At 42.4% G+C, this 12347-nt stretch overlaps 1 protein-coding gene across 2 annotated transcripts in view; it reads right to left on the bottom strand.

Annotated features, from left to right (window-relative positions):
* Positions 1 to 11760, bottom strand: part of unc5b (unc-5 netrin receptor B) — a 56720-nt gene extending 44960 nt beyond the window's left edge. For both annotated transcript variants that reach the window (XM_077495450.1, XM_077495451.1), the window contains exon 1: positions 11055 to 11760. In XM_077495450.1, coding sequence (XP_077351576.1) covers positions 11055 to 11145 — 91 coding nt within the window. In that variant the 5' untranslated portion in view covers positions 11146 to 11760. The remainder of the gene's footprint in view (positions 1 to 11054) is intronic.
* Between the last annotated feature and the right edge of the window lie 587 nt (positions 11761 to 12347).

Here is a 12347-nt window from a genome sequence, read left to right as displayed (position 1 = left end):
GCCCACTGCTGAGAGTTTTAAGATGGGCAGAGATTTACACACGCCACAACAGTGACCATCGCTTGTAAATAGTGTTCAGAGAGACGCTGTGAGGGACAGCGTGTCAACACAAAAGCTCACTGAGCTGTATGCACATTTGCAGGTATCCACACACATGCAATCTAACAGAGGTGTGACTGGAAAATGACATGCACACTCACACGCAAGCTTGTAAAGTACAACAACATGACATCAGCCATAGGAAGTCGAACTACATCGCCGGGTCGTTCCACGCCAAATCACCCAGTGGCTTTACCCAAGTAGATTTTGATTCCAATGAAACTTGGTGTACATGTTGACAGTCATGGCACAACACTCATTCTCAAATTTTAGGTCAATCGGAGCAGAGGTTTGGGAGCCAAACGGCCTGCCAAATTTGTCATTATTGGCAAAATTGTCCGCCTTCCTTCGAACCCTTAAGTCACGGGAACTACTGGGTCAATCTTTAGAGAACAGGTATTGTTGGAAAGGGAATTTCAGTTTTGTGAATGTTGATCCAGTAGTTCATGAATAATGTCAAAATTCGGCGGGTCATAGCTGCAAAACGCCTACTTCAATTGATCTAAAATTTGAGTGTTAGTGTTGTGACATCACTATCAACAAGCACACCAAGTTTCATTAAAATATACATATGTTTGGTTCAACACACTGGGCGATTTGGCATAGAAACCACCCCACCCACCAAAGCAGCTCTGAGCAGCATCGAAAAAATTTCAAAAAGTTTTCAAACCCTAACCCGTGACAGCAGAGCTGTGGAAGGGCCCAGATTCCTTCGGGGAGTGCACGAGGCATGGCAGAGAAAGTGGGAAGGGGAAAACTTGCAGTATGTATTTGAAACCAGTCCTGGAACTTTTCAGACACATCTTGTATTGGAGCATGTTTGCTTGATATAGATCAAACAAAATTAATGGATGATATGTGCTGTATGATGGACTTTTTATTGGCAGGGTGTGGTAGAATCCTGGAGCCTTCGACCATCTAAGTTCCTGTGTGGCATCCGAGTCTAGAGGTGAAAAAAAACAAAAACATCCTGGAGTCTTGCTGTCACTGTGAAGCTGCCAAGAAACCTTTATAGACTCCAGGAGTTTCCTGTGCCAGACAGAGAAATAGCTTATCATCATTGATGCTCTAACTTTAGTGGGACAAAAGAAGACATCTATGTGTCGATACATTATGATAGAGAACAAATTATCAGTGAGACTCTATATTCTTTTTCATCTTTCTTCTCCTCAGGCTTTACTGCAGATCCCTTTGCTGCCAACCCTGCAGGACACTGTGTTCGCCTGTCAAACCGTGGTACAAAGGCCTCCAGGGAGAGGGCTACAAACGACCCATCTGCCAAGGAATCTGCCAGTCCGCCTGTCTGACTCTCCACAGGTATGTCCGTCCCTGCACAAATCCATGTTGCGTTTATTAAGTCATGGAAGAGGAGGGCTGGTGTTGGCTCCAGCGTGAAGGGTGAATCCATAGACAGGCGTTGCTCAGTGTTTAATGACCCACTATAACTATACCTATTCATCTCCCGCATCACAGCACTGAAATGCACTGGAAATGGTCCTCTGCCGAACATATTGCGTCATGTTCAATCATAAGTCTTCAGTTATGCTTTCCCCATGGCCTTCCATGCATAATACGCCTTTAAAAGGGCAAGGAAAGAGCTGAACTTTAACTCCATGTGACTACCGTTTAATGCCATTAGAATGACAAAAAGTGATAGCCACTGAATGCCCTCTGAGGAACCAATCAAGCAGAAAAAAAAAGACTGTATTAATCGCTGATTTATAAACAACAGTACTACATTCATTAGTGATATGTGGCATCTCTATTGCCACACACACTCACACACCTTACTGGCTCTCAACAGAAGCAGCCATCAGAGCAGAAACACACAAAGTTAATGAACCTTCACCAGTCAGCATGGCTGTCCATCTGCTTTCATAATCCCCATTAACTGCTGGTTGTGGGTGCAACCCAATCAGCCACATGAAACGCACACACACACACACACACACACCCCGATGCGCAAGCACGCACACATTCAGTCATTTTTAATATTTCCTACAGAGAAAAAGGTTGGCTGTGTTTTAGTGCACAGGGTTGGGTGCTGTCGGCAGGTGGATGTCTGCTGATTTATCTATCGTAATACCCGGATGCCTTAGCTCAGCTCGCAAGCTAATCTAAGCAGAGTGGCGGAGGGAGGTGAGCGTGAGGTCGGCTGCTGAACCCATCTGGTCAGCAGCAGGTAAGAGGCTTGAAACACACCCACACCCACACATTTCATGCACACTTAAATCTAACCTTAATTACATCCACGTACATCTGCCACATCAGGCCAGACCTTGTCCGGCAACTTCACACGAGGCGCTCGTTTTAAAACAATCCCTAAATCATCAATCAGGTGGTTGTTTGTAGCGTGCGCCATGCTCACCTGGCATAGCGGATGAAGCAGGTGGATAAACAAGGCGGCCTCCGGTGTAATCTGAAAGCTGGACAAAGCAAGAGAAATGTGCGTGTGTGTAGCTGATTGAGATTGGGATTGTGACCCTACTCCAACCTAAAGTACAAAAGGGAGTAATTCCTACGGAATAGTCGAGCATGGCAAAAAAACAAACAAAAAAAAACTCACTGTTCAGATCGGATCACAGATTTGAGTCACCGATCGGATCTTTTTTTTGGGTCAGCCCAACAAGAATTTTTTTTTTTTTTTTTTTTTTTTAAATTAAACATGGAGAGTGAATTACAAACGAGCTTATGTCAACATAACTGAAAAAGAAGAAAAGAAAGAGAGCAAAGCAATAGTCGTCGAGCAACTTTCTGCTGCCAGCTGGGCAGCTAATGGCTACTAGCCACTAATGCTGGAGACGTGTGCTGTATCATACTAAAATACAAAAATACAAGTCAAGCTAGCCGTTATGACACCACGCACACGTCAAGGCACGCATTTTTTTTCCCCATCAACCAATCCATGTGCGGCCCGAATCGTGGTGCTTGATCCGTACGGATCACGGATCAAAGATGATCCGTTGCACCACTACTACATAACATCGCTGACTTCCCGTCAGCGTGCAGTCATTGCAAACACTCATACACCCACACAAATCAAGCCAAGACGAGGCTGTCAGCTTGTGATTAAGACCTACATCCAAGCAAAGAAGCGTGTGTTTCTTGAAGCTCACAGTCAAAAAAATAAAACTTGGAGAAGTTTAAAGATTTAAGTCCTGGAAGTGATGATGGAGGAGGAATTAAAGGGTAAGGAAGGGCAGAGCTTGTTTTTAGTTACTTTCTTTAGTAGTGCTGCTCCAAGAAACATTGGATGACCGACCCAAAAGTTTGAGAGTTTGTGCCAAGGAAAAAAAAAAAAAAGATGGCAAAGCACCAAAAAAAAACTTACAAATATGCAGTAAAGCTACATATGCTCCTTATCGTCAGGTGTGCTTTATTGATGTGTGATTTCACGAGAGAAAAGCAAGTAGGAAAGGCAAACACAATTGCTCATTTTCCTGCTCACAGGTTGCATGGTAATTTGTTGCTAGGCAGAGCATGTACAATAAAGACAATGAATACCTGGACATCTAGGACAAATCCGTGATTGATGTTTGTTTAGAGTTTAATCACCGAATCCCGAATCAGTTTGAATGGGTTACTCATTGTACCTCTGCCGAAAAACACATCATAGTCCAAAAAAATGAAAAGTCCAAATTTATTATAATAGTAAATTGTAAATGAAGTGCACTTTTATAGTGCTTAATCTACATTATATGTTGTCCAAAGCGCTTTACCAAGCCTCATATCGGAGTAGACTGTCGTGCTAATGGTAATGCAGCACCAAATTTTAGTTTAGCATTACCTAAACCTCCATATTCTGTGCCATACACTGTTGAATCTGGAAATAATCTTTCAGCGTTTGTTTTTAACGGGCAATTCGCTACTTAATTTGAGTCAGCACCGATTCGTACAAAGTCCTAATGATAATAAAAATTTAAATGAATAAATAAAATTGCCGGGACAAGAATCATGCTCATCAGGAAAGTTCTTTGACAAAATTTCAGTGAAGTAACATCAAGAAAATTGCTCCAATAAGGATAATGAGAAAATGATTACACACATTCATTTCGCAACTGAATCGCTTCCACTTCAGAAAAACGCAATCTTTTTTTCCCACCCAAGCGCCATCTGCTGGATCTGGTGATGCACCGCACAATATGCACCGCACAATATCCCATGATGCGCATGTGTGACCTTGTGACCCCCCTCTTCTGAATAAGTGGTCGATCAACGCTCCATTATTGACAGGCACGCTGAGCAATGGAGCAACATCGGTGCTTTAACGCCACCTCGATCACCACACTAAATATCACCACAGCGCACCGTTGACGTGCAGCCAATCAGGGACACCCACTCACAAACGTTAACTATCATTCGCTTTGATTTATCAACGCGAGGGGAGGGGAGGCATTAGAGGGAACTACAAGTTTGAAAGTCATACTGTTGCCACACACGAGTGCGCATACTCACACACCACAAAGGATCATTGTCCTCTCATCTGAAGATATACACTCTTATGCTCAGTGTGGCCATCACTCCAGGGAGGTCCGTGTGTCATTCCGCTACTTTGGACACACCAGCTGCTCAGTGTGCGCTCGCAGTGTTGGAAGCCCCTTCCCACCTCACAGGGGGGTGTCAGCCACATCCACTTCCACACATGACAAAGCTCTCCCCTAACATCCGTGTCTTCCCGACCCTTGGCAACTCAACTCACCCCCCACGTTCAGCGGCACCCTGAGGGCAGCTGGGACCCTAATAAGCGTTGCACTCCCAGGAATGGGATTCTTCACGGTGCTTTTTAAAGAGTAATTCCCAAACTCTGAGAGAGCTGACTGGCTAAAATGGAATGATGGTGTGACACTGATAGTGATGACAAAGATTGGAGACTATAAAGCTATAAATATGCCTGATGAGAGAAGGAAGAGGAAATGGCGATGAGAAGAGGCAATTTATTAATGTAGAGGTAGTGAAATGTAGCTTTGAGCGTTAGATTAAAAAAGATGGGAGTTTAAAAACACATCAGCATGCTTGTGTGACTCTCATCCGCGTTTCTAATGCAGCACATTTGCTATCCGACTGCGGTATCTTATTAACATGCTTTAAGCAGAGTTTTCTTCTGGTTAAGCCAAGGCTCCAGACACACTCGCATACAAACAGGCACAAACACGAGCATTAACAGATTGACTTTGGTCTAAGCTCAGAGTGAACTTGGCTCCAACTGCTTCTTGAAGACAAAAAAGCTTCTGCTAAGAAGATAAGGAGAAATCTGCATGGCCTGAAAGAACTTCTCGGGCGGGGACACATGCCGAGCGCCGGACCACAGGACCGGCCAATCAAGTGCTGACAGTGCTTCTGATCTATGCATCTCGCCGAGGCGGTGTGTGTGCGTGGATATGTGTGTCTATTTCGATGAAGGGGGTTACTCAGGATCAGGCATGGCCCCCTGTAGTGAGTCCTTATCCTATTGGTCACGATGCTCCGAGTACTGCTGAGATCTCAAATGAAAATTCCTGAACTCACTCCAGTGCGGCAGCAGGTATCCCACATTAATATATACAAATATGACTTCTTCAAACTTGGCTCAATTTCACATGTAAAAGTCAAAACTTGCATTTTAACCAACAGGAGAATCCTGTATTTTAGCTAAGGAGAATCCTGTATTTTAGCTAAGGCATGCAGGTGTAGTCAGCTCCTTCTTACACAAGGTTAGCATTGCTCTTGGGGAACTTCTGAATGAGTTCTGAGTGTGTGTGTGTTCTCCTGTCGCCCCTTCACCCCACACAAAGGGGCATAAAAAGCCCTACGGAGTCTCCTATTCATCCAAAATACAATGGAACCCCACAGAGGTTTTCTTCCCATTTCCCCGCCTGCCCCACCCATCTCCCCCCACAGGCAGGATAGAGGGGCGGTAGGGGATCCTGTCATGCCGGCCTAGCAGCAACTCAGCTCCCATCTGCCACCAAAACTTCCCCCTAACCATCAATCCACCCAACACCCCTCCACTCAATGGTTTGCCAAGAATTGTATCAAACATATTTTTCGACATTCCCCAAGATAATGTTAAAAATATTTCTGCCATTGTAAAATCAATGGACTGGAGTGGTCATATTAATTTAAAACATTCCAGCATTGCATGAAGGTTTTACACTCGGGTACAAGAGACCATTTGGTATTAAATAAAGATCCTTTGAAAGGAATTCTTCTACATTTGTGTTTTGAATTAAAGGGGAATTCAACCCAAAGTTTTTCTTACAATAATATCTTGTATGTGTCCCCACTAGTCTAAAAACAGCACTAATAATAGGGTGTTTGTCGAATATGAGTGAAGCAGCAAAATCCATCTGTTTTTATCCATCTCAGCGAGCGTCCATTTTGTCACTTGCTGTCAACTGAAAATGACATCACAGTTGCTCAGGGCTCAAGTAACAACCAATCACAGCTAAGATTCAGAAAACAGGTGAGCCATGATTGGTCGTTACATGAGCCTGAGCAACTGTGATGTCATTTTAAGTCAACAGGAACTGGCAAAATGGCTGCCCCCAGAGATGGAAAAACAATATCAATCAGAAAACCGTGTATGGACTAGAGGGGCTTCATAGAACATATTGTAAAGAAAATATTTGGGTATAAGTAAAGAATATTTAGAATGTAGTTACCAATCTAAAGTGATCTATACATATCTATATTCCTTCATCGAAGGAAATAATGAGTGATATTCATGTCCAGCCAGGCCAGCTCTCTGAAATTCCCGTTTGCCGATCACTCTTCTTTCAATTCTTCATTGTCAGCTTTCTACTCCATTTACCTAGCTCTTTTGCTCCTTCCAAGCCCTTGCTATTTGCGGCAGATTTATGGTCCGGCCTAACATGCACAATATTGGCAAAGCATTAAACATGTCTACTCTTATACTGTGAGCTCTCTCCATCGATAAGAGCCTTAATAAAAACATCTCCCTGGAGGATTTGTGTATATGTCTTTTTCACTTTCTGCTCTATGCTTGAACCCCTAACCCCCCCCCCCCCCCCCCCAGCTGATTATAACCTTCTTTATTTTAAACTTCTAGTTCTTCTGCTGCTCTGTAAGCTCGGATGCTGCTCTTTTTCACCTTCTCCTCCTCCTCACAGCCTCATTCTTCAGTCTGTGCCAGAGGTTTAATGATGCTTGAATGGCACTGCTATGGAATTTTCTTCTTCTCTCATGAAGGATATTTAAAAGCCAAGCCCTGAGATATCAATCTATTTCTGTGTCTCTCATATATTCATCCTTATCCATCTGCTCATTCTCGTTCTGCCCTTTCCGCTGGATGGTCTCCTTATATGCGAAGGAATACGCATATTAAAATCCCTTTTAGACCAAGAAAACACATTTTTAGGAAAATTGTGCTAAAGTCGGGGACAAAAAACTTTTACAGTATGTTAAATTGTCATTATAATTGAAATTTAATGGGTTCCGTATCTCAAAAGCTCACCTCAAATCATTTTTCCTCATTGAAATGAATGGATGCACTGTATTTGTGATTGCTCCCTACAAAGTGCAAACAGAAAATGTGAACACAAAATACACCTTATCTCTCGTCCTTTTCCTTGTTCTCTTCTTTGCGGTCTATTGGCAGTTGGCAAACCAGCTGAGTGGCACATTACAGCCACCAATGGACACTAATTGCCACTGCGAGGAAACCAATGTGAATAGATCGTGCGCTGCTGCTATATAGCGTGGGGATCTGAAGTGAAGCACACTCGTATCTGAAAATTTGCTCATATCTCGAGACAAAAAAAATGACTGAAATGACAGCTCAACTAAAGAAATCTCAGTCAAGGCACTTGTATCTCAAGTCACTGCTGTATTGTGAGACCGCCAATGAGTCACAGACTACGTTTACATGCATTCAATAACACTTTCAAAACCATGTAAACATGTATAAAAACCCAAATATGCTCTTTTTATTTGGATTTTTAAAGCCCGAATAAGAACCCTGGGCTACCCTTTTTCTAACCCGAATATTTGGTTATATAAATGCAATTGGGGTACCTCCTTTGAACGTAATTTTTGTTTGTGTTCTGCTCTACTCACAAGGAATCTTGGTCTTTTGAGAACAGGAACTATTTGAAAGCGTGGCGGCCATCTTACGTCGCGACTCGCTAAACGAGCCTATCTTGAATACATTGATTTCTCCTGGGTGTTTTCACATTCTTTCTTGTCTCCACAGCAAAAATTCCACAGTACACACTTACACTACTTAAGTTCGTTCGTTCATTTGGCGCGCAACCCACCGGCAATACACAAGTAAACGAAAATGGCGCCACTCAGACGCCGCACAGAACCACTAGGAGGAAACCGACTGTTTTATGAGTGTGGTGAGTGACATGCAAACAATGTGATTGATTGACAGTAGAAAGAAAGAAGCGGAAATGACGACTATTAGCATCATGATGTTGACCTACGTCGGCGTTTACCTCGGAGTATTCAAATTGTCATACAGAAGTAACTCTGTTCACTCACACCTGTAAACCAGTTATCTCAAATGTTTCAGAAACTGGAATTTTGACCTCAGCCTAAATATTGTAAACGTACAGTAGTCACTACTAGAGCTCAGTTCTGCCAGTACAGAAGAATTTACTCAACCCAAGTGGTCAATTAATTGTCATCAAAGGTATTGTGTTTTTTTGTTTGAAATTTAACATTACTTTTAACACTTGTGTGATAGATAATGAAAATGATTACGTTGGTTGTTCAGTTAATAAAGGTTTTATGATGGCAACAGACCCTGGCAGTGATCATTTTTTATTTTCATGATTTCCTGTGGGATAAATAGCTTCCAAATGTGAGCATATTGGAAGTAGACCAGCTTCCTGAAATTGATTGTCTTCAACCTTGGAGTTCTATTGTAGCATGCTCACATCCTCTGGGTGCAATTGGCACACTTGTTAGAACAGCCACTCTTTCATCTTGTCGTTAAAAGCCTTTCGGTACCCTAAAATCCTTCACAAACCCCCGTAGCCCCCCAGGTCAGTTACGCCGATGAGAGCTAAGCAGCTGTTACCCTCCCACTCCTTGCTCCTTTGCTGTCCACAATGTGAGCATCATAAGCACATTTTTAAATATTAACAAAGACCACTTTGCACATATGAATAATACAGCAGAGAGGCCAGTGGCTGGCCAGCGATCCCATCCACTGCCGCCTGATGGCCATAAAACTAATGCATTGCTCCGGGACAGAACATGCCCGTGTCTCGCATGCTGACAGGACCGGCCTGACAAACCATTCTGGTTCGAGCTTGGCCAAAAAAGATCTTTCGCCACCAAAAGTCCTCTATCACCTGTTGGAATGAGAATGAGAACCTCTTCAAATGCAGTAATTAGTGTATTATTTCACAGACACTTTACAATAGTTGGACGTAACTTTTGTTATTGTCTAAAGAAAATTCAACATACTGTAGGGTCAAATTTGAGAAATTTAAAGTGCAGGGTGAACTTATTCAGCACGCAACGGTTGTATTATATTACATAAAAAATACATTTACTGTAAATACTGAGTGTCTCTTTTTTCTAATTTAGTGTCAATCATCCAACCCAAAGCACATTACAAACATCATTAAATTTCAAGCCTTTTCAATAATGTCTACAACTTTGTTCAGTGTTAACTTTGTCTTTCTAACTTGCTGCACTGTTGTTCAAAAGAATGAATATTACCACACTTAATAACAATATTCATCCAGCCCTTAAGGGAGTGTCTGACATGTTACGCAAACGAACTTTCAATACTCAACTACTCCTTGGATACGCTTGATTTTTCTCTCCTTCTGTCTTGACCTCCCAGTCCGGACAAGTCTGCTGGCATTCCTCCCACCACCACCCTTAGGGCCATCTCTACATTTAATTGTGATGTGTTGCAAACATTATATAAACACACCTCCCACATACCAGCTCAGTAAATCTAATGAAGTCCGTGATAACGACGCCACACAAGTTACTCTAGACAAGTGTCGTAGGTAATTCATGAGTATGTCAACATTGAGAGCTTATTGCAGTAATGTGAGCACATCCAGCCAGAGAGCGACACAGGAGGCAGAGGAGTAATATACACAAATGTGTCCCATTGTGCATTTCACCAAATATATCTACAGCGCGTGCTCAAAACTGAGCTCCCCTCCTGCTAGCACTTCTCCTCTTATAGGACTTCACTGCAATACCCCACACAGTTAATATCAACATTTCTCATGCAAGCATTTCTGAACAGTCTACAATTTTAATAAATGTAAGCTGCTTTACTGCTCTGCCTGTTTGGGGAATAATACACACACATTGCAGTGGTCTTTCGGCAAATCTTCAGCAAAAATGATTGTTCTTTTTGTTACTGTAAACAGAGCATAATCCAACCTTTACAGTAGACAGCTGTCTTGTATTTCAAGATGACAAAAGCAAGATTTGAGCATGCAGGCTTCTAAACTGGACTAACCATTGTCACCTCAGTGTCCAAGTCTCATTAGCTCAATCACAGAGTGTCCTGGCCTTTGTGCCAACTGAAGCATCTCCATGTGAGCTGAACAATCCAAAAGCCTGCAACACTCACTTCAACTAATGCAGCTCTAATGATGTATGAGCAGCTGAGTGAATTAAAAGCAACTTAACCAACTCGTACAAACAAAATAAATGGGTAACAATCAAAATGAAAAACAAAACTTGGCTCTGTCTTTTATGGCATGCTTTGATTAATCCATTTACTCAAAGGGAGTTTATTATTATGCTCTAAGTACAAGAAACAATGGGTTCAGACAAAGTGCAAGGCTTTTAAGTCCATCATATAAAACTACACTCCAAAAGAAATCTTGGAAATCTGGTTGTTACAAAATCTAACTTATTATGCACCTGGAATAACAGCACAGCGTGGAAATCTTTTCATGTGTTATAGTGTGTACGTCTAAAAGTAAAAGACACGGAATACCGTAGATCTATGTAATTTTGGGACTTACCGGTATCACACACGACATATCCCCCAACCAGGAGCAAAAGCACAATCGGACCGCAAGATTGTCCACGCTGCATCCGAAAAGCGAGCATCATTTCCGTCTACACTGCTGCGAAGTGTCCGGGGGTGCGCACACGCGTCTTTTGCTCACACCAAGTGTCTCTTGTCCAAAAAAAAAAAAAAAGTGATGTAGGAGAATATCAAACACAGTCCAATCCCACCGTGAAGTGACAGCTGTAAACGTATCCGCGACGATAAACGCGTAACGATGTACTTTTCCTCCAGTATCAAACTTGGACGAAAAAAAAAGCGATATCAATGTAGAGTAGCAATATTCCCAGCAGCTTTCATGTTCAGCTCTGATATGACTGACAGCCAAAAGAGACGTCTTGAAGAAAGTCACTAAAAAGTTTGGACGCGACTGGGTGACAACAGCCAATGTCCCTGACAAACAAAACAGAACAAAACAAAACGTTAGTTCAACATAAAAAAAAAAAGAACAAAAAAAAAAATCTCGCTCCGACAAGATCGAGGTGCTGTCAGTTAGCCCTGTTCGACGCAGACTGGACGCCCGAGTCCGCTGGAGGCACTCTGGACTTGTTTCCGGTCCGCCAGGTGTAAACAAGAAGATACAAGGACCAACAAGCCGGACTAGCAGCCTGCGCCTGGCCAATCACGTTGCAACCTCCTCCTCCTCCTCTTCCTCTTCATCGCACTGATGACTGAACAAGTGAATGGAAGTTCAGAGCAAGCGACGAGGAAATAGAGTGTGGAGGAGGGAGAGAGAAAACCCGGATTCACTCTGGATTCACAAGGCTCTATCTATCTATCTATCTATCTATCTATCTATCTATCTATCTATCTATCTATCTATCTATCTATCTATCTATCTATCTATCTATCTATCTATCTATCTATCTATCTATCTATCTATCTATCTATCTAGGTCCTGCAGGCTTCACCAATCATAAATCATCCTACGCTTTATTATTTTCTGTCAACCCTCTCCTCTCCATCATAAATGTACCCCCAGTGGCCACAAGGGAGCACCCTTTCATTAATGAGCCTACCCGCTATGAGGTTCACAGTGGAGTTCATACAGTGCCCTTCATATACTGTTTATGAAGGTAGTTCGTGGTGTAATTACTGAATGGACACCAATAAGATATTGAATTGGAAGAACAATTAAATTGACACTACAGGGAAGAACAGCTTATGTAAGTGCACTTGATTGTGCATGAGAAGAATTTATATGTGTGTGTGTGTGTGTTTTTTGTTTTTTGTTTTTTTAATAAAT

The sequence above is a fragment of the Festucalex cinctus genome, chromosome 14 (genome assembly GCF_051991245.1).
Source record: "Festucalex cinctus isolate MCC-2025b chromosome 14, RoL_Fcin_1.0, whole genome shotgun sequence".
NCBI classification, from domain to species: domain Eukaryota; kingdom Metazoa; phylum Chordata; class Actinopteri; order Syngnathiformes; family Syngnathidae; genus Festucalex; species Festucalex cinctus.
The sequence above is the reverse complement of the archived record's forward strand: the minus strand, read 5'-3'. Positions and strand labels throughout refer to the sequence as shown.